This window comes from Protopterus annectens, chromosome 7.part0 (assembly GCF_019279795.1).
Source record: "Protopterus annectens isolate FY-2018-M chromosome 7.part0, PAN1.0, whole genome shotgun sequence".
NCBI lineage: Eukaryota > Metazoa > Chordata > Ceratodontiformes > Protopteridae > Protopterus > Protopterus annectens.
In genome coordinates, this window is record NC_056739.1 from 1,722,187,396 (window position 1) to 1,722,211,745 (window position 24,350).

A 24,350-nucleotide genomic window follows, 5' to 3' on the forward strand; every position below is an offset into this window, starting at 1 on the left:
TCTGTTTCAGTAAGCCCATGACATGCTGTTGATATTTAAGCATATGAAATTGACAGTTTAAAGCTCTGATTGCCAGGGCTGCAGACGTGTAAACCTTCTTACCCCATCTATCCAGTGCCCTGGAGTCTCTATCAGAAGGGGTAGGATTTTTAGCAGTAGAAGCCTTAACACCCTTGGGACCCTGAGAAATAGTTTCAGGGTCAGCAGTAGGGTTTTTAAAAAGAAACTTGTGGGAGTCAGGAACCCTGTAATATCTGTCTGACTTACTAGGAGCCGAAGGCAGGGAATCAGGAGCCATGCTTGATTCCGAGAACACATCATCAACAATGTCTAAAACAGGAGGTATAGCCAAAGGCCTATGTTGAGGAAGAAGAAGGAAATCCCTAAGCCTCTTTTTGGATTCTGAAAAATCCTGACTCTCCCAATGAAAATGTTCCCTTAAGGTATGTAAAGTTTCTCCAAAAGAAAAATCATGAAGAGGAGAAGCAGAAGGGATGGATTAGGGATGGATTCATCTGCATCAGAGTCCTCATAAGGTGGAACAGAAAATTCCTGATCAGAAGAGGAATCGGAAGAAATGGAAACCCGATCTAAAGATTCATAATCAGTGCCTTGCCTAGGCCTCTTAACAGGAGGTGGTTGGGAACCCCTGATCAAAGTAATTAAATCCTCAGCCATTTTGATCATTTGTTTTTTAGGCGTAGGGGCCTGAACACGTAGCCCATGTGTCGGTTTTATAGACACAGATGTTGGATTTGACCTTGTTTTTGATGATGGCGTCGGTTTAATATACAAATCTTTAGGCCTGAAAACACCCACAGAAGCCGGTGCCTGCTCAGCGGCTCCAGACCCATCTAAGGGAGAGACATCCACAGGTTCAATACTTGAAGTGTCTCGCAGCATACCGGACTCCGAATGGGTCTCGGTAGAGGCCTGCGAATCAAAAGTAGCAGGCATCAGGGGCTGTGAAAGCGCCTCACTGAGTACCAATGAACCGGCGACTGGCTTAGGAGAAGCTTCTTCGTCGGTTTTGGACCTCGACGGCCTATGTCTTTTTCTTTGGTTTTTTTGTGAATTCCGGTTGTCGGATTGCTAACCGGCAACATTTCTGGATAGTTAAATCTTGAGCCAAAATATTTAGAAGCATAAATATACCGACGCTTAATAGTGCTTTGGTTAAATTTAGCACAAAACCAACAGCAAGGCACGTTGTGGTCAGGGCCTAGGCAAGGAATGCAGTACAAATGAAAATCCTTATGAGGTATTTGCTTCCCACAAGTAATACAATTATTAACTTTTACTGACATCGGTAAGGAGCAAGAAAAAGTTTCCCCAACGGGGTACATAGCTTTAGGTTGAAGACTTCGGTTCTGAAACTCGAAAATGAAAATTTCAGGAGTCGGCCGACTGGCACTTGCGAACTGCTTCTGCTTCGGGCACTGCACAAGAAAAACTGATAAAAAAAGCATCGGCTGCATGTTTTATACCCCTGATGACCTCATGTCATGGAAGAAGAGACAGCAACCGATGCAGGATCCAAGACTTTGTTATTCAGGCCGACTGAGGGCAACCTGCCAGCAGATTACCCAAATGTAATGACTACAACAGTGAAACACGAAGAACATCTGGAATTTAATTAGTGGCTTTGAAACTAAAGGAGCCAAGTGGGGATGGGGAGGAGTGAAGAGGAGTGGCTCACTCACCTCTGCTGGGGGGTGTGATTGCTTGCTTCTCCATGGTGGAGATGACAGAGACCACCACTTTCGCTGTTGGGGGAGAAGCAGGGCTGCTTGGATGCAATACGCCTTGCAGAAGTGGGGGGTTTGTTCCATGGACAGCCCATTGCACATCATCTCCCCGGTATCTTACCAAGTGTGTACACAGGAAAGGCTAGGGAGAAAACTGGAAAGACTGCAAACCAGTTGTGATGGCTGCCAGGATAATGACATCCTCAGTTGGCTCTCATCCAGTATGGAAAGAATGGGCTGATTAATCAAGAGAAGCCCCTATAGTTGGCAAGTAGCAGGGGCAAGAAAACTGAAACAAAAATGGCATTACAGCAGACCTGTACACTGGATCCCTCTTTTCACCCTTCCCTCAGAGACAGTAAGTCAACCCTTAGACACTCATTTTCTTTTTCTCATGTGATCAGAACTCCTGCACCTGGACCACTAGCTTAACCCACAATGGAGACTTTATAGACAGGACTTTTCCCCACAATGAGAAAATACTTAATCGGTGATGCCAATATGACTAAATCCATTCTCTTACTAAGACATACTTTGTGACCTTTTGATTTATTGAATCTACAGGATTTCATTATCACATCACACAATAAGATCTGTGTCTGATTTGCCACAAGAACTTGTCACTGCCATACCTTATGCACAGGGTTGCCACCTTTGTAATAAATAAAAAGCACACAAATGCTACCTTCATGATCCATCCTTCCTGACCTATGTAATCCATTGCCTGCATTTGTCCATTTCCTTCCCACCTACTCCAGCCCCTGGCTACACTGATTTTATGATATAAATGGGCGTGTCTACTTATCAAGCAAAAGGTATAACTTCTGTTTTCCAAGTGAGGTCAAGGAAAAATAAAATCACATCACAATGATGTGATATAGCAGTCACTTTATGGACTCTGGTATTCTGTTGGCCACAACAGAATACTTCCAAGTTAGTGTGCAGTCTTCTGGACAGTCCAGTAAAAATGTGGTAGGTGGCAACCCTACTTGTACAAAAACTGTGTTTGCTCTCAACAGAAAAAAATATTCCATGAACAACTAATATTGGACCAAAGACTTCTATACAAAGAACCATACAATCAGTTGAATTTTTTTTAAGTAATTACCTCCAAAAATCAAGGCAAAGGAACAAGACATTTTGCTATGGTCTCGATCATCTAATCCCCATGATGAAGCCTTTCTCACTGAAATGTGTCAAGCACTGCTGGTGTTCTCCCATTTCCAATCAGAAATGTTATATTCTACTGGTCAAACTGGAGATTATGTAAATAATGAAAAGGGAAACAGTTGGCATTGGCTATTTCTATACCATCTTTGTGCAGTCCTGGAGTTAGCATACAGGCACAGCAGGGAGTGCAGATGTTTTTGTTAACTGTATAGAATGTGTATGCAGCAATTAGTAGGGTCACTGGTATGTGTCCAGTAACTCATGACAAAGGCTGGAGAAATAGCAATCAGATAAGTGATCTTACACAAAAAGGAACAGTCTTCCAAGCAGCCCAATAAGCTACAGGACAAACACGACCTTTAATCTTAAACACTCATAACAACTTAACTAATTGGCACATATAGTTACTCAGCACCTACCCATATTCACTGTACTAACTATAGACCTAGTGATAAATCACATTTTAGTAGCATATGCATCTTTTCTTTATTTTCCCTCACACTAAGCAGCACTTTGCCGTTAGTGGATTTCTCTTCCATTCTCCTCTTCCTTCTTAGGCGTTAACCAGCATACTTTTTGCCTTCAAAGTTCACTTCCCTGTAACAGTCTACCTACTAATGAATACCTTTTTTCCTTTCAAAACTGAATTCCCAATAACAAATCTACCTAGCAAATTATGTGGTGCACAGAAGTACGTTACTGATTACCACCCACACAAACTCAGTAAATCAATTTCTTCTGCTAGCCTACATTGAAGAAAAGTGTGATTAATTTAACATGTAGTCCTATGACAGCTTGTAAAAAGGGACATGAGAAACAACTATGATTTTTTTTTTATTCAGCAGTAAGGCATCTTACTCCTAAATGGATAGCTTTTTCTCCCCTATATAGCTAATCTAATTAGGCTTCCTTTGTAAAACAGCCTTGCCTAGCCTGACTAACTCTCTTAATGAAATGAAATAAACTTTTTCACATCTTTCACAGTTCTGGACATTTTTATTAGAAAATTACACAAATTAAAACTATTGACAGGCTATGGCTATTATGAACATTCTCCTGTTAATAATGAATGTTCTTCAACAAGGACACTTTCTCTAAAAATCACTTAAATGGAAAACAATCCACTGTAGCAGTTAGCTCACAAATTTGAAGAACATTCTAGCAGCTATTCCACAATGAAAAAAAACGGCAACATTCCATTAATTTTGTTGAGTGCTTAAAGAGATATAAGAAATTCTTAGCTGTATCAAAGCTAATAAAAAAAATGTTCAGCACTGGTATGTTCTCAAATCCCACAGGATATAAAATATGATGAAACAAAAACATACAAACACATACGCACAAAAAACAAACTTACCGTACTGAAACCCCATGGACTTTCAGAGCACGAAAGTATTCCATTCCTTGCTGTGGAGGAACTCGCTTATCCTTCTCACCCACCATTAGTAAAACTGGAGTTTTTACCTAGTGGACATAAATCACAAAGTTAGTCAGACTAGTTGCTGTTGTGGCTATTAGTATCTAAGTCATGTCCTCTGCATGCAAAATTGATGATAACATTTTAGAGTACAGCATACTTCACAATTTAACCGCATTTAGTTAGTTGCTCTGGACTCAGGGAAATTATTAAAGTGAAGGTAGAGTATGACACTTGCCAAAATAACCCTATATTCCTTGCTCAAACCAGGACAAAGTAAACAATGGACCAGAAGTCAGGCATATGGCATTACAGTCAAAGTTAAATTAACAAATTGGAAAGAAGCAACATATCTCAAACTTATAATTGATTTCCACAACTTCCACATTCCAGGAAGAATGAATACGTGCTTCCAAGTCATTCCTGAAAACAGGCCACTACACTACCATGCTACATCCAGTTACAAATCAAATAAAAAGTCTACAGTTGTCTAATCCATTCTTTATTACCATGCATCCGCATATTTGACATCTTTGTATATACCTCTCCTTCCAGCCCTACACTGCAGCTACAAATATTTTATGTTTTATATACAGAAATGCCTTGCTATGATTCTTTCTGCTGTCATTAGTTGTAAGAAAGCAGTCTGTATGTTTAGTATTTTCTGCCATGGAAGATGTAGGACAACCACCTGACATTTACACTATGCGTCACCTACAGTACAAAATACACAGTTCAACAATTTTGCTCAAATGGGTTGGATGGATAGACAGACAGATACATACATACATAGATGCTATCAGTCACACACATACACTCTGACATGTAAACACTTAAGTCACACTGCATATATTTACTACTTCATGTTACTGAGCAGAAGTTATGCATCACAGGCAATAAAATTGTGAATTCATTATTTAAAGAGAAAAAATGAACTATAACGCTACAAGGAGCACTTTAGTAGAATTACAATTAGTAATACATACATTTCTATGCAACTGGTATGAAGTGTTAACAATAGCACACATGTTGTAGTTCCCTTCAGCAGAAATTGCACTGAAAACTATTACTGCCTTGGAGACACACGTTAACAAATGCACAGGTAATATAAGAAGGTTTTATTGTAATACCATAAAAGAATTCAAGGACTTTAAATCTCAAGAGAGAAGCAAGGATTACCAGAGTTTGCAAAAATAAGATACAGTTATTGCTTAGAGTATCCATCTGTGAATTTCTTACAGTTTATTTTTTTTTCAAAACAGGTTTATTGTTTTAACATATAAGAGAAATATCATAACAATTTTATACAAGTAATTAAAAATAGGTATTATTATAATATTCAACAAAACAACTAAAGTATTTACAAAGACATCCACTACAATCAGATCAATTAAACTAAAATACCATGCTATTGAAATTAGAATTTTTTTAACAAATTTTGTAAATTATCCCATACAATATAATAAGATGTTTTTCTATTTGTTCTTGTCCTAATTGTGTTTATTTCCATATGGCACACTATATTCATAACATTTTTAAATTCATTGAACGAAGGAGGTGTTACAGTTTATTAAAGTAAGCATATGCTCAGAACATGTTTTGCTTATGCAGGTCAGCTGAGTAATTGTAAGGTGAGTTTCACTGGTAAGACAAAGGACAACTACTCTTTATTCAGGAGGATGTGGGAGTTTACTTAGTACTGAATACAGGATGTGTTGTTCAGAAAAATTATCTAGAATTGCTGAGCTATAAATAGCCTGCCAACAGATCAGTATGGCAAACAGGATAGTTATGAGTTATCTGTCAGCCAACAGAATATGTAAAATGCAGTACACGAAAAACAACTAATGTTATATGTATATTCAAAATATATTTGAACACTTACAGTATAGATTTGGTCTACATTTTCAACTTCTAGTGATTTTGTTCTATGTTAAAGGATGTGGAATATTGATTATTATTTTTTTTTTATTTTGCTTTTGTTTATTGGGTTTGACCAACTACGTTTAGTCAAAAAGTCAGTGGAGGCCCAGCGAGAAAAGCTCCAACATATTACAAACATTTTAAAACAGACATTCAGTAATATACATGACCAGACACTAAATGATATATATTAGCAACTACACATACATTTGATAATTACATTACTTAATTAAGTTCTTCAGTTCCAGTACTGATACTTATTCTTAAAGGTATGGGGCAAAAGCATTCCAAAGCAAATCACATTCAAATGCTTTGAAAAAATAGGTGGACAAGCCAATAATGTTTTACTTTTACCCAAAAGAATTAAGCCAGATGTCTGAACTGATACTAGCAGCCAAAATAATAACTGAATCCAGTTTACTGCTTGCCATTATGTTAAACTGCATTTGTACATTTAAGGAACTGAATACCTGGCTAACCAATGTCCACATTATGACAATATGTACAATGGTCTGACCATGGCTATCAGTTTCAGAGAAAGGGTCAGCCAATCCATACTTGAAGTATGAGCCCAGCTTGAAAAGACGGTCTTGCCCAACTATATTTGCAAGCCAGGATATCACCACTTCATCTTTTCTGTATTCCAGACATTTAGTCATTTTTACCCATGTCTTTGACAGTAAAAAAGTACTCAGAGGGCATACATTCGTCTTGTGAAAAATCAATGCTTTTCTATTTTGTTGTGCACTGTAAATAAATGGTAAATGAGTATTGAATTATGGGCCTCACCTTTGAAGGAAGGGACATAGGTTTAATGGGAGAGTACCTGGGTATGCAACAATTTATACTATGCACAATCTCGCATATCTTACTGCACTAAAAAAAGAAAAACTCAAGTACCTGTATTTTTGTGAATGGTAAAATATAAACTAAGTAGTTTTGCTAAAATATAAACATGTTTTATAGTGCATTTATATATTTATTTGAATTTGTTAAAAGGGGTAGAACACTGATTACAACTGACCAATTTCAGTCTAACCTGGGGATATACAAAACAGCAATACAGTTATTCTTCTACACCTATAAGTGAATGGAAGTACAATACACAGAATATAAAACAATTATAAAAAATACAGAAAAATCAAAGTGTATATATATATATATATATATATATATATATATATATATATTTCAAAAGATCACCAAAATGGTACACATCACATACCTCAACCTGGCCAAAGCTTTTGACACAGTTCCTCATGAAGGCATAGAGACTATTTAGCTTGTCTACTACACTTGAGTAAGGTGTTAGTAGAAAGGCTGAATAATCAGGGAATAAACCCCTATGTCACCTGCTGGACTACAACTGGCTCAAGGATAGGACACGGGAAATCAAAATAGAGGAAGTTACTGTGATGATGTGAGGTATTGTTAGCTATGCCAGGAGAAGTAAGGCAGTGGATTTGTAACATACGCCAGCACAGCCAGCTGGAATTTTGTAAAGATTTGTATGTCATTTGTATATCAAACTGATTTGTACAGATGATTGTGTTGAAAATGTATTTGTAAAGCTGCTTGTGTTAAAAATGCATCAACAGTGTGCTCTGTTGGGCAGAAAAGAAATGTACATGCATTACTGTAACGGTTTAAAAGTACATATTGTAACAGAGAATACTGGAAGAGAACAGGTTAATCTCAATCCACCTGACTTTGAGAAACAGTAAGAAAATTAAACTACTGTGCCTAGGCCATAAAGATGTTATCTCAAAGTTTTGAATGAAGCCAGAGATGCAATGCCTATAAGAAACATGGTCTGTTAGTCTCTGTAGGTGGAGTAGAAGTTTGTAATTGTTTTATGACTTTCAGAAACCGTATCAGATCTGAGCAATGCTCTTGTGTGTATATTATTGACATGTAGGTGCTAAATCTGGGCAGTTTTTAGCAATGGGGGGGGGGGGTTGCATAGGAACCAGAAGTCAGATGGCCAGATATATGTGATGTAATTCTGTACAGAAATAATGTTTTAATATTAGGTGAGACAGAGGTCTCAGGGCAGTCTGTTACTTAGAACCTGACAAAGAAGGATCCTTCATCTTGCCTTGCTCTATTAAGTAAGTAGGAACAGTAATTATCTGGATCAGTCAGGAAATATAGTGACATTAGTTAAGTATTGTTTTTCTGTAATTGTATGAACCTGTCCACCTGTGTTATTTTTAATATTTCCTGTGACTGAAATTCTGGTGTTTATTGTAAACAGATATTTAGTCTTTTCATGTTCTTTTATTATTTACTATTAAATATATTTAAACTTTTCATTGTGGCTGGTCCTTTAGAGAATATTGTGAGTACTTATATCTATTGGTGACACTGTGGCCACTCCTGAAGCCTGGCTGTTTGGTCAACATTACTATTTGTATTAACAATAATTTCATTCAATAAAATTGTACCCTTGCAAGAGCCTTATGTAGCTGGCTTTGTAATGGCAGGGATAATTATCTTATAGTCTGGGCAGAAGGGGGCACAGCAGGTAAATCTGTGCCAGCCTTTCCCAGGTAGGTGTGTGTGTGTATGTGTGTGTGTGTGTGTGTGTGTGTGTGTGTGTGTGTGTGTGTGTGTGTGTGTGTGTGTGTGTGAAAATCAAATCTCACAGTGTGTGTGTGTGTGTGTCAGCTACTTGGAGCAGAGGCATGAATCATTGGTTACACAGACAGAGGGGTGGAGAACTTGGCTTAGACACTTGACTGAGGTCTCAACTCCACAGCTGTGCCAGTGGGGATCCTTACTGGGGACCTGGGGAGAGACAGAGACAGAGAAACCCAGACCCCAGGCTGACTGCTATTAAGGGGAAATAGTGTTTGAAGCAGAGAGGTCTGCATCTGGAAAGACTGAATGTATCTATTTGTAATCCAAGTGAACATTCCTCTCCTGTTTCAGTGGTGAGGATTCAGGCCCCTTGATTACTGACCTGGAGTGGGGATGTCACACTTACCTTGACAAAGAGTCACCAGTGGAGTCCCCCGGGTTTCTGAACTAGGTCCTCTCTTGTTTGGCAACTACTTTTCTGAAGTAAAAGCCAATACCAAAAGGCTGATGACTACAAGCTAGGAGCAGTTACTGAATTCCCAAATGACTTGGTCAACCTGCTGGAAGGCTTGTCCCAAATAAATAATTGGTGCCAAAATCAAGGACTGACACTAAATGCCTAAAAATGCATTATTCTATCCTTTGGGAAGTCATCTGCCACAGGAAACTACTGCATTGACAATGCACACTTACGAGTTGACCAAGTTGGTCAGGATTTGGGAAATTATGTGGACATGACCTAGTTTTTGAGCAATATGTGTCCATTGTTGTGAGAAAGTCCTTCTACATTCTCCAGCACATAAAAGGGGATTGTGTCTAGATTTAGGGATGACATTGTCCCCCATTACTCAGCCCTCATTAGGCCAATCATTGAATATAATGCCCCCTTTCTCATGTATCTATCCAAAGACATGCAACAACTGGAACACTCACAGGGACACATTACTAAAAAGTCTAAGCAACATGTCATAAATGGATTGACTTAAAGCCCTGTTACTATACTCGGTATCTTCTGTGATGGGTTCCTACTCTGGGCCAGCAATCAAGGAGATTCAATCCTCACCACTGACTTCAGTGAAGGACAGCAACTAACAGCAAAGATGGATTCACACAGTATTTCCAGATGCAGCTCCCTACACCAAGCACAATTTTCTTAAGAGCATAAAGGGGCATGCTCCAGAGCTGGAGCTGGACTCTCCTTCTCTCTTCAGACCCCCACAAAACTTCACACCAACCACTTTGCAGCTCTGTGTCCCTGTTCTCAGTAGCTGACACACTCACTTGGATATCTGAGTTTCACACATACCCATGTGTCCATTTTGGACTCTGGGGAACATGCTGAAATTTTGGCAGTTAAAAGGGATGTTGCTGAGTTGAAAGGGGAACTCACTCGGCTGATTGAGCTTCTTTCACAACCCTCCGTTGTGAATTCTCGACTTTTGCCATGCTCTGTATCTCCTAAGGAGGACCGACAGATTTCTTCGATTCCTAATGGTGCTAGCAGCCCTGAGATTTCAGCGTTCCACCTTAAGCATGGTAGGCAACAAGTTGCGGTTGCACAGATTCACTGTGCTGGCCGAAATTGTGTCATTCCGGCTGAAAAATTTCCTGTCGAGCAAGGGAGCAATTCTGCTGGTTCTTTCCACAGGGCTAACGGACGCTCAAACTGTGTGGTTCATTTAGAAGCTGCCATTGAATGTGAGGACGAAAACGGAGAGGGTGATTTATCTAATGGATGCCTTGGCAATTCTACTATTAAAACAGGTACTAAACCATCCAACAATCAATGTATTGTTTGTTGTTGTTGCAAGACAAACGGAACTAAATCCAACATTAACAATAATGAGGGCAAAGCGAGAAATTGTGATCTGCCTTTCACTGGTGTTAGGAACTGCGACTTAAATACACAAATTGGTACTTCAAAACAATTCAACTATGGGGACATTATCACAAAACATTATTCTTTTTCCAGGTCAACTTGTGTTGCTTCAAACCATCCAAAAATAAAAAAAACAGACTTTTAATTATTTTAAATCATTGAAAGACATGATTTTTGTTTTTGAGAAAAGATTGTTAAAATACAATCTTTGTCAAATAGAAATTTGTTATTTGAATGAATGTTTAAAGAAGAAAAGTGGTACCACAGGGGTTGAGAATTTTTAAGTTTCCTTTTGGTGTTTATTATAACAAAGAAAATGTTTGTGAGTTAACAACTATGTTTGATAAATGGGGGCTTGAATTGATTATGAAAACTGTTTCATTTTATGAGAAAATGGAAGTTGATTTACAAAGGGAAGTAGAAAATTTAAACCAAATGATAGTAACCGACTTATTGTTTGAACAAAATCAAGGTTTATATTATAAGATTTTAAACAGGGTAGACAGGAAATGTGATGGGACATTTAATAAGAAAGCAAAAAAATTGGACCGAGATTTAAAACAGTATCAAAGTGGCAATACATATCCTACTGATAAACTTTTTGTTTATAACCAAGGGAATATTGATGCTCAATCTCCCTTTAGGTCAGTAAACGATAACATTTTAGGCACTACAGATTTAGAAATTACTGGGGAGGAAGAAGAATGTTTTGAAAGGGAACAACAACTACCTTTTGAATACCAGGATTTTCCTTTACCACGACGCTCCAAAAGAATAGAGAATCGCAAACAAGCGATTTACAACAAGGTATTCCAGAAACACATGGAGGCCCCAAGGTGGTAGTGACTTCAATTCTAAATGAGAATTCTAGTAACAAGTCAATACAAAATGTTTTGAATGGTTTCAATATTTATAATTATACTGATAGAGAAATCTTGCCAGAATATTTCTCCCTTTTTTCTAAAGGTTTTAAATTTGTACCTATTAAAATTCCAGACATTGCTGACACCTTAGTTGATATTCAACTTTACATGAGAAAATTGAATTTACAACTATTTCCTTCTAAGGTTATGAAAATGGACACAGACTTTCCTAAAGAAGTGTGTAAAAAAAGAAGTATATTTAATCCCCCGTTAGACCCATTAATTAATATGTTTGAGAAGGTAGTTAAGGATGATATATACAAAATTTGGGGTAAACACAAGAGAATTTTTTATAACCTTAGTAACACAGAAAGAATCCTGTTGCAAAATTTAAGAAATGACAAAAGCATATGCATAATGGCGCCGGACAAAGGGGGTGGTATTGTTTTATTTAACAGTACTGATTACACAAATATTATGCAGGGAATTCTATTCAATGTTAATAACTACTCCATATATTCAAAAAAACAAATACATATAGCATATCAGAGAATTGATAGTTTTCTGTATGAATATTTGATGGAACAAAGAATTACAGGAGTAGTTTATGATTTTTTATCTAACAAACATCCTAAAATCCCTGGCATATTTGGTATACCTAAAGTACATAAGAGCTTAGAACATTCACCTTTTAGACCTATAGTGGCGGCAACTGGGTCTAAAACCCATAATTTATCTGTGTATGTGGACAAGAAGATCAAACATGTTGTAGAAAGGTGTCCACATTTAGTCAAGGACTCTTGGGACTTTTTGGGTCAACTAAAAAGTCATATATGGAATGCTGAAGGTTATTTTGTAACCATTGATGTAATGGATTTGTTCTGTTGTATTCCTAAACAAGAAGGGTTAGCTTTTTTGAGGAGACTTTATATAATCTGTCTACTATAGTGATGAAATCAAGTTAACTTGTGAAATGATGGAACTTATATTAGACCACAACTACCTGTTTTTTGAGGGAGAATATTTCCAGCAGGTTAGAGGTGTGGCAATGGGTGCTGCTTGCGCCCCAACTTATGCAAACATCGTTTTACTAGGATGGGAGAGAAAATATGTGCTTGGAAGTGAATATTTTGATTACATTAACTACTACTGTAGATTTTTGGATGATATTTTTATTTTTTGGAAGGGAACAGTTGAGACTATTCCTTTATTCATCCAATATCTCAACAGTACTACCAGTTTTTTGAAGTTCACTTTTCAGTTTGATGCTAATGAAATTAGTTATCTTGATACACTCATTATTAAAGATAAGGACAAATTGAAATCAAAAATATACAGTAAGAAAACTTTTTGTAATAATTATCTACATTTTAACAGCCATCATCCTTTCAGTCAGAAGAAAAGTATAATTAAGGGTCAAGCAAATAGGGTAGCTAGAATGACATCTTCTGTGGAAGATCTTCGACCTGAGTTTGAATATCTAAAAAACATGTTTTTGGATAGGGATTACCCTATCGGTCTGGTGGAAAAAACTCTTTATGAAGTGTACGTTGAATGGGGTAAGAGATATACCCCATTATTAGGTAAGGGACTAGAAAAAAATGAAACTTCTGGTAAGACTGATAAAAAACTTAATGAAACCAATTTTGAGCATACTTGTATTTTACAATACAGTCCCCTATATCAACAAGTTAAAGATGTTTTTCATAAGAACTAGAGCACATTTAAAGTTGACCATGACAAATATCAAGTTTTGGGTGAAAAACCAGTGTTTACTACAAAAATTGGATTTAATTTGAAAAAGATTCTAGAAAGTGGACCAAAATGTCTTGTAACAGATGAAGTAATTAACAATGGTACTAGGTGTTGTGGGAGATGTAAATATTGTTCTTACATCTTACAGGATACTAAAATATGTTTGAAAAAACAGAACAATAATACAGTTTACCCTAGGAGAGGCAACTGTTTTTCTAGTAAGTTAGTTTATATTGCTATGTGTGACACCTGTAGTTCTTTCTATATTGGGAAGACTGAGAGGCTTCTCAAGACAAGAATTCTGAGCATTTGTATGACATAAAAAATAAAAAAGCTACAAATGCTTTGTATAAACATAGTATGACATGTAATGATTATACAGGTTTTCATTTTGCTATTTTAGATTTAGTTCATTTGGAAGCCAGAGGTGGAGACTGGCAAAATCTATTATTGAAAAAGGAATTGATATGGCAGCTTAGGCTTGCAGCAAATGTTTCCCCTGGCTTAAATGAATGTTTGAATTTGGCACCAATTTTAAAGGAAAGGGCAGAACAAGTTTAAGTAAAATGAGAAATAGTTGATATTTGTATACAAATAATACATATTTATTTACTTGTGATATTTGTGCTTTTTACCATTACATATTGTACTGCTACAATGTTTTTAGAACATTAAGAATTTCGCAGAAATTTTATTAGATGTGATAAATTAACCTTTGGTATTTTAAATCTCAATTAAGTTAATGGACTTGTTAATTGTTTAAATTACTGGACCAATCACTGACTAGTAGTCCATATATTAAAGCAGGGTTTTATCTTTTGTATTTAATTCTGATGAAGTCAAGTTTCAACTGACGAAAGTGCTTAATTTATTTGGTGTTACAATAAAGAAGGTATTGGACACGCAACGAATAGTGCTTCTTTTGGGTTTTACAGTTTTTTACAAGCACTATTGCACCTTTGTTTGGTTCACACATACCCATACACACCTGGCAAAAGCTGGCACAGATTTACTAGCTGTGCCCCTTTCTGCCCAGACTCTGAGGTAATCACTCTGCCACAAGTCAGCTACCCTAAGGTCCTTACAAAGGGTACCCAATTATACTGTGTAAAATTAATACTAATACAAAATGAATGATGACACATTTTTTTGCATTGAGTTTAAGGCCAAGACTTTGGCACAAATCATTTGTTTGAGTCAGACTCTCTTGTAGGATATTGACATAATTTGGAGATTCTATGACCACTCCCAGTTTGCAGTAATTGGCAAACTTTGTCAGCCACAGAGCTTTAGTTTTTGCTTGTACTTTGGAGAAACAGATTCCAAACAGTAGAGGTCCCAGTACTGGTACTTAGACTATGATTGGAAAGAGTACCAGATGGTGTTGCTAATTCGGGAGCCCATGTAGGATGCAGCCTGGAATGTTATCAGGTCCCATAGATGCTGTGTTTTTGTCATTAGAGAGGGCATTTACTCCTGCTCTTTAGATATACAAGGTAGGGGACAGATGGTAGGGATGTCATGAGGTATGTGTGGCCGGGACAGGGGAGTGAAGTTTTCACAGAACTTGTCAACAGACAAGTTAACTATGTCCGCAGGCTCAGTATATGCTGTATCAATAACTACCAGTTCTGCACAAATCTGGGCCTTTCCTTTTAGGTTATGGATGTAACGATAAAATGCCTTGTGGTTGTCCTTTGTTGAGGAAGCTAATTTGGAATATAGTTCACTTTGGAGGACTTCACAAGAAGTCTTATTTGTCTGTGTAAGCTCAGGCGGAAGTGTGTCCAGTTTAGGAGGGCTTGCTCCCTCTTACTCTTAGATAGCAATTTCTTCCTCTTATTGTAAAGCCTGTTAATGGCAGCTGTCCACAAGGCAGGCTTGCTCTTCTTTGAGGAGTTTGTTTTGGTCCTGTCAGGTATGGCTGAGTCAATGCAGTTATACAGGTTCAAAATTTCATAGGTGTGTACTAGGCTAATGGCCCTGGAGCCTTTAGAAGCCTAGCCCATAGTACAGGATCTGTATCATGACACCGAAAAGTCATTTCTTCAAATGGCTTTTCAATCGAAAATGCCATTAACAGAAATAGCTCTTGTGGGGGGCTGTGCTCCCCACATCCCACGTTAAATATATATACCAACTCCGAGATTGCACTACAGTGAGGAAAGGGCAAATTTTCTGATCTTCACTTTACCATGATCTCACAAAAGCAATTTCTATTAACGGCATTTCCGATTGAAAAGCCGTTCGAATAAATGACTTTTCGATGCCGTGATATAGACCTGTTTGTATAAAGCACTGGTGTAGAGCTCATCATAGTTGTCAGTTCCATCTGAGGGAGGAGGTGCAGTGAAGCTATTCATACCATCCCGTAAGAGGTTATAATCTGCTTTGGAGAAGTTTTAGTTTAGCTGCTGCTGGTTGGGGGAGTTAGGTATGACATTTACTTTGAATAAGACCAATTTGTAGTCAGATCTCATGAGGGAGGACCTCACAGTGGTGGTGCTACAGTAATCCCCCATATTGGTGAGCACCAGATCTAGGATGTTGGCACCCTTGTGGGGGTGTCAGTCAGCTGGTCCAGGGCACTGGAGTTAACAAAGTCAAGGAACCTTTGGGCAAATGAGTTTGAGCATGAGTAATTTACCCAGTTAATGGCTGGGTAGTTAAAGTCACCCAAAACCATGGTGTTTGTATGCACCTTGATTGAGTCTGAGTGGGTGTTTTGATTCATGGAAGGGATCCTGTAGCTGGCAATGACTTGAATAGGTGCCCTACCAAAAGTTAATTGCACCTGAAGTGTCTCAAAGGAGTCATACTATTTAACCAGTCCGGAGCTATATTTTTCTTTAATGAATACTGATAGACCACCTCCTTCAGTTTTCACACCTTCAGTTTGAGGTCTGAACGTGTGAAAGGAGGTGCAACCCAGTATTTTTGGGGTGCTCTCCACAGCTTTAAACCAGGTCTCTGTGACTGCACAAATGTCTGCGTCTTCCAAGGTTAGGACAGCTTCCAGTGAGTGCAGTTTCATTTTGAGACTCCTAGTGTTTAGCAGCATAACCATGAGGTTGTTTTTAGATGGAGTTTTTATGTTCATAGGTGTGTACTAGGCTAATGGCCCTGGAGCCTATATAAGCCTATCCCAAGAAGATTCCCTGACATCATGCCGCCCAAATTAGTTCTCAGTGCGCCCCCGTCAAGCAAGGTCAATGAAATGATCCCCAGGGTGAACTTCTTATTGCCCATCCACTCTGCTTGATGTGAATGGGAAGTTTGTTCCAGAGTATGGGAAGTCTCTGGGTTAGGAACCTGTCCCGCTGGAACTTTTGTTCTTGAGACATTGCCTAAAAAAGGCACTATGGGGATGGCAACAGCCTTAGCCAGTAGCCGAAATCCTAGGGGTGACAGATGAAGACCATCTCTGGCAAAGCATTGAGGTCTGTCGATCATACTGTGCCAGGCTGACAGATAGTGGATCCCCTTAGAATGACACCAGAAGCTAAACCAATTGTTGAAGTCAATCATCTTCTGTTCGGATTGAGGCATCATCCTAGGTGAAGGTAAAATGCTGCTTAAGGCTAGGGACATATCTGCCTGTGACACACAGTCCAAGAGCTCAGTCAAGTATCTCTTCATATAGTCCAGAGAGGTACATCTCAAGTTGTTCATACCAACATGGACTATGACGGAGTCAAAACAGCACCTGTTATTGAGAGACTTGAGTGCATGTGTGATATGGCTTATCCTGGCACCTGACAAACAGCTGGCTGTGACATTTTCCTTAGCCAGCCTGGTGAGAGGGACGTCAGTGTATCTCACGATGGAACCACCTATGACTAATATGTTTGATTTTGTGTTTTGCCTTAAGTGTTTGACCAGTGAGACACTGGTGTGTGAGCTATTATGTGTAATGTGTTCTGCAGAGGAAGTACTATGTGCAGAGTGCTTGTGCTTGTGTTTGGGAGGTCTTTTGTGTTTAGGTATGTTTCAGGAGAGGACCTCCATATATGTAAGTATGTGTGATGTGGGTTTGGGTGGATTAGAAGGTGAGGTGTGCATGCTGGCAACCCGTACTGACTGATGTGTGAGAGAGCATGGATTCAAGGTTCTTAACACAGCTGCATCTCTCACACATTGTGTTTTTGTGGACTAGGAGTAAAGGGGTGTCGAACATGAGACAATTGCTACACTGCCTCAGGATGCCCATGTCGACCAAGATGGCTGGAGAAACTGTAGGACATTTTCTGTCCATAGTGATAGGCAAATGTATATGATCAGAAAAAGAGGTCACACTTAGGTGTGGCTAGTGGGTGAGAGATGTGTTGGTACCTCTGAGGCTAGGCTTATTGTTCCACCTGACAGTAGAGCAGGGCAGCAGAAACCTCTGGAGGACCACAAGCAAAATGTTAATGGAAAATTTAACAAGGAAAACGTTTACGTCTGTAACCACCAATGGTAACCACCACTATGCAGAAATGCATGATGGAGTGCTACGTGCAAACAAGTGCAAACATGGGGCTTAAATAAAACAAGAAAATACACTTTTTAACTCAAACTAGACAATAAGAATGCACTCTCTGAACTCTAGTCCAATCACCCTTGATTAGATGGGACCCAGACAGCACTCTCCTCACACAAGGGTGCAGAAGGGCCTTCACCAGCAAAGGTGGCTTGAAGTTGATGCTCAGACATTAAAAGACAGACCCAGCAATAGCAAACTTGGAACTGGGCAGTGTTACAGTTGAACTAGTACAGCGTATAGTAAAATGTGACCAAAAACTAGTTCAGACAATTCAAAGAGACAGTGGAATGCAAATACAAATTAAAAGAGCAGTATTAGGAGCAAAACAGGCATTTATAGTTAGTTGGATAGTTTTAGTGCTCAAGTGATATTATACAGTCTAGATTCAGTGAGTCTGAATCTAGCCTCTGCTATAAAATGCAGAAGTACTAGAAGTTCAAAGTGCATAAAATCACAGTCACAACAGCAGAAGGCAGTTTAAATAATTCAGCAATTCCCAGCATAGAAGGGTGCAGGCCACACTCTCCTACCAGAAGAGTCTAGACCACAAACCTTCCTAATGTAAAACAACTGGTTTTGGAGCACAAGTGCTTAAGCCAGAACCAAGGCACTTCAGAATAACAGACACAATAGGCCTACAACAAGCAATTTCCAGCCAGAAGGGTGTAGGCTATCCTCTCCTGCCACGAGAGTTTAGACTACAAATCCTGCTAATCTAAAGTAAGTGATTTGGAACTCAAGTGCTTACACTAGAATAAATACACTTAGAAAGAATAACAGGCACAATAAGCCTTCACCAGCAATTCCTAGCTTAGAAGGGTGTAGGCCATACTCTCCCACCACAAGAGTCTAGACCACAACCCTCCCAATATAAAGTAACTGGTTTGAAGCACAGGTGCTTAAACCAGAACCAAGACACTATTAGAACAGACACAAACAGCCTTCAACCAGCAATACCTTAGAAGGGTGTAGGCTATACTCTCCTGCCACAAATGCCAAGACCACAACCCTTCCAAAGTACAGTAACTGGTTTGGAGCACAAGTGCTAAAACCAGAACTAAGATACTTACAAAATAACAGACACAATGAGCCTTCAACCAGCGATTCCCAGCTTAGAAGGGTGTAGGCTATACTCTCCTGCCACAAGAGTCTAAACCACAAATCTTCCTAATGTAAAATAACTGGTTTGGAACTCAAGTGCTTAAAATGGAAAAAAGACACTTAGAACAACACACATTAAGCCGTCACCAAGCAATTCCCATCTCAAAAGGACAGAGGCTACCCTCTCCTCCCCAAGAGTGCAGACCACAAACCTTCTTAATGTAACATAACTGGCCTGAAGCCCAAGTCCCGTAACCAAAACTAAGACATTTACCACCTTCTCTGCCTCAATAGAGGAATGAGCCACCACCTCAAGGTATCTAGTACAATCCACTACCACCAAGATATAATTCTCTGTGGAACTCGGGGTACTCAGGGGCCTCAAAATATCCATAGCTATGCTCTGTAATTGCTCCTCAATCACAGGCAAAGGCATCAAAGGAGCCGTAACCTTGTCTCCTGCCTTGCCTGCCTTTTGGCACTGCTCATAGATCCTGCAGTACCATGTTATATCCCTTGCAATCCCAGGCCAATAAACATTCTTTATAATATGTCTCTTGGTATGCTCTATGCCATTATGACTTGCAAAAGAATGTCATGGGCTATGGCTAGACGTGCCAGACTGTAAGCTCTTGGCACTACCAACTGCAGTATTACTTCACCCTCTAGCCCTCCCTCAGGGGTCCACTCTCTATACAGTAAACCTTTGTTTCAGTATATAGTCTCCCCTTTTCCTTGAGAATCAGATGCCTCCTTAGCTACCTCCCACAAGCCTCATAATGTAGGGTCCGAAAGCTGAGCTGTCTCAACTCTACCTTTGTGACCCTTCCCAGTTCCCTTTCCACTGGAAGCCCAGTTTCTTCTGACATGGTGCCTCACTGTCAGCCTGGGTACTATCACTCACTTCTCCTCTTGCAGCCACCCTGTGAAGTGAACATCAGTACCTACCAGCATCTGTGTCTCACTTTCAGACTTACTGTTACAGGGTATCTCCCTCCCTGAAATAGCTACCTCACCAGGCCCAGCTTCAGGTGTGGGGTCTATCTGAGTCTCCCCCAGGCTATGTGACCCACGTGCCTGTCTCCAAGCCTGATTGCATGTAACTGCATGCACACAAGGTACTGCATTGTCAAAATCATTCCCTATCAAGACATCTGCAGGGATTTCCTCAAACACACCTATCTGCTTGCTTCCTTTTTCACCCTCCCAGTCAATGTGAACCCTGGCCAAAGGTATTTGGAATGGGGTGCCTCCTAAATCCCTATCCATGTGGACTTCCCAAGCAAGTACTGCTCCTCTTTAACCACTGCAAGCTTCACAATGGTTATGTCAGAGATGGTCTCTTTCTTAGCACTGGCCTGTCTTCCATACATTAAGACAGGACACAAACTTCAGTGATAATTTGGTACCCTTGTTGTCTTCAGACAACTTACCATTGGCATACTGTTATTCCCACTTGCTGGCTCCTTCACCTTTTGTTCCCCACCTTGCCTCAGTGGACATCTGTATGGTACACGGCCCTTCTGGTTACATTTAAAATATCTAACCCTTGGGCCTGTCCATGTACCTGAACTAGTGGCTTCCCCTGTTATTGGCGTACCCTGTTGGGGTGGTTTAGGATACCCAGCATGGGTTCCCCTATAAAACAGTCTAATAAACATTGTTTTACTTCATCATAGTTTAAAGAATCAGTATCAGACAATTTAGAAACAGCAGTTACAGCTTTACCATGGAGTAAGGGGGTCAGAAACCTTACCCAGAGCCCTTGGTCAACATTATACTGTTTACATACCCTTTCAAATACATGAATAAAACTGTCAATATCATCACCCTCTGCAAATTGTGGAAGAAATTTACTGACCTTTATTGTTTCTGGGGTTTGGTTATTCCCTTCCCATTACCTCCATGACCCTACCAAAGAGTCAGGATCTCCCTCTCATTCTGGTGCGGTTTCTCATTTTCTTCAGCCACCAAATAACACAGTCTCTCCGTCCTCCAAACATTGCAGTCTCTCTGCTGTTTCTAACTCCATCTGTTTTTCCTTTTCTTCAGTCTCCAAATGCTACAGTCTTTCTGCTGATTTTGCTTCCAAACATTTGGCCTTTAGATCAAGTCTCTTTAACTCCAGATGGATTTTTATGTCCTCTGAGGAACAGGTGAACTGTCCTGTTTCTGAAGACTTCACATTCCCATCACCAGACTGGCTGTCTTCCAGGTTACTGTGACCAAGGCTGAAATTATTTCCACTTTAGTCAGGTTGGCTTGCACCAATCCTTTGGCTTCACACACCTTGGCCACCTGGTTCTTTGTCAGCTTGCTATAATCCTCTGCTGACATCCTTTCCTGTTTTCACTGAGTAAATTAAACTAACAAAAATAATTAAAATTGTTATGAAAATGAAACTCTGAATGTTTACCTTGTGGCTGCTGAGAGTACACACACCTTCAGTGACAACTGCCCATCGGCTACTGAAGTTCAATTAATACCCCACCCAGCTGCCTCCAATATGTGACAGGTCCCTACTCAGAGCCAGCAATCAAGGAGACTAAATCCTTCCCACGGATATTCACTAAGAGGAAAGATGGATTCACACAGTACTTTCAGATACAGATCCCTGCACCAAGCACAATTTTCTTAAAAGCACACAGGGAACATGCTCCAGACCTGGGACTGGACTCTCCTTCTCTCTCCAGACCCACACAAAACTCCATACTGTCCACTTTGGAGCTCTGTTTCCCTGTACCCAGTAGCTGACACACACACACAGATATATGAGTTTCGCACACATACCCATACACAAGCTGTGCCCCTTTCTGCCCAGACTCTAAAGTAATCATGCTGCCACCAGTCAGCTACCTTAAGGCCCTTACAAAGGGTACCTAATTATACTGTGTAAAATTAGTACAAATGCAAATGTTAGGGTGTGACCAAAGCCGAAAGCCTTTCAGGAGTGGCCACAGTGTCACTAAAACAAGCAAAAGTACTCTCAAGGTGGTCAAAGTATTCTCTAAAGGACCAGTTACAATAAAATGTATTAACATATTTAATGATAAATAATAAAACAGAAAAAAGGAGAATACTGAATACGATAGAGTTTCAACCACTGATATATAAAAATAATACAGTTGGCTAGTTTCTCACAGATGCAGAAAATAATACTAAACTTCTTCTTTTGGCTTTTTCCCAGTCAGGGGTCGCCACAGCGGATCACCTTGTCCGCTCATGATTGGCAATGGAGTTTTATGGTGTCGAGTTGCCAGCCCAGCACCCAACCTTCCACAGAAGGCACACACACACATGCACTCACGCCTAGGGCCAATTTAGAGTGTCCAATCCACCTACAGCATGTCTTTGGGATGTGGGAGGAAACCAGAGCACCCAGAGGAAACCCACGCGACCACAGGGAGGACATGCAGACTCTGCACAGAAGGCACCCTAGCCAAGGATCAAACCGGAGAACCTCTTGCTGTGAGGCAGCAACGCTAACCGCTGCACCACCATGGCCACCCAGAAAACAATACTAAACTACTCTTACTAAATGTCCCTGACTAACTAAAGAATTACTATCCCCTGACTAAATTAAGGCAAGCCGATCTGTGCTGAGTGTCTTACCATAGCAAAAGCCACATGATGTCTGTTTTTGTCTGTGTGGATGTGTGAGCTATATATCCTGTCAGAAACTGTTCCTGTCAGATTGTAAAGTGCGGCTGCGAGGGTTCCAAAGAAACCAGATGCTGGTTAGAGGATGACATCATCTCTGGTAACCTGACTCGGGTACAATATACACACATAGAGATTTGCTAGGATCTGTGACAGCATCTGAAAGCTATAACACAATTTCAAACTTTCCACCCTTCCAGGGTTCTCTGATAAACATACACATTTGATCAGTTACAATAATACAACCTAATATACACGCATACATTCTTTCTGTCCAGCAGGACCTACTGTTGATGTATTTTTAACACAAGTAACTTTACAAATACATTTTAACTCAAACATCTGTACAAATCAGTGTGTGACAATAAAATGACATAAAATTATTTATAAATCTCCAGTTAGCTATGCTGGCATATGTTACACATGCACTGCCCTACTCTCCCTGTTGCAGATGGCACTACCTCATAACATCACATCTTCCAGACTGCTAAGAGGTGACCTGTATCTGGCATACAAGGCATCTTCTGACCCAGTACTAATGGATTTAATGCACATTGAAATGGCATCAGAAATACTCGGTCTATGGATCTAAACCTTTTCAGCAGCATCAACAGAAAGGTTTGGAGGGACATGTACATCTCACAGAGGATACCATTGCTTTTGAACAGACTCCACACCCATATGCAACTTCATGTCTGTCCAAGTTCAAGTAAAACTTGGATTTATGGATTGGAAACAAACATTTTACCCCAGGACTGTCCCCTCAAATTACATATGGTATGATCCCAATCCCAGTTATTCTCATTATGGATAATATATAACTATTAAACATGAGGTAGGGAAAGCCAATCTCTAACCAGATGTTAATTAGAACACAAAAAGGTAAATTGGCTATGCTTAAAATGGCTTGTAAAGAGCTACCCTAGCACTATGAACATATGAACCTAAGAACAAATACAACGTACAATATATACAAGGCATATAGTAAACAGCAAAACCCTTACATAATATGAAATTCCAATAGGAAAGATGAAGAATCAAACAGAGAGGGTGTGAAGCAAAACAAGAGGTGTGGTGAGGTTGTTTGGCAGGATATATTTACATTTCTGTTGAGCATTTTGCAGTTTTCTAAGCAATGTATGGGATTTAGGGTAAGAAGAGCTGTCTTTAAGTATGAGTGGGAGGGATTCCAGGAGCTTGTGGCCTAATACTGAAAATTAATGGTTTGTGGCAAGCAGTTTGGATTGAGTGTTTTTTTTTTTTTTATAGCTGGGGACCAGAATGATTATGGTTTCTTAGCTTGTGCATGTGTGTTTGGCGGGGGGGGTTGTCTAATCAGTTTAGGAGATAGAGTGGGAAGAGTCTGCTCATGAAGAACATTCCAATGCCTAGAAATATTACTTTGAACATGTCTGTAGTTTGGGTACCCTTTGCTGCTTTTTTTCTACTATTTATTAAAATTAACATTTTTTTCAAAGAAAAGTGTGAAATATAGGACTGTTTCCTAAACAGAATGTACTGTTGCAACTCTGTCAATGTTACATTTTCTCTTTTCAAAATTTAAATACAGCCATGTTAGAATAATAGGTCCATAGCTTCTTAGGTGTGTACTAGGCTAATACCCATTAGAGCCTTTTTCTGCATTCCAAATCTCTGACAAGTTCTAGTACCCTTGATAACTGGAAGCAAGGCTTGAGAGATGAAACATTTAAAGACTGCCTCTGTT

At 39.4% G+C, this 24,350-nt stretch overlaps 1 protein-coding gene across 1 annotated transcript in view; it reads right to left on the reverse strand.

The window, feature by feature from the left end:
• The window catches only part of LOC122806187 (acylamino-acid-releasing enzyme-like), a 1,918,826-nt gene that overhangs the window by 12,379 nt on the left and 1,882,097 nt on the right, over positions 1-24,350 (reverse strand). Inside the window, exon 22 of the mRNA XM_044076421.1 lies at positions 4,276-4,382. Within this exon, the coding sequence (XP_043932356.1) occupies positions 4,276-4,382 (107 nt within the window). The remainder of the gene's footprint in view (positions 1-4,275; positions 4,383-24,350) is intronic.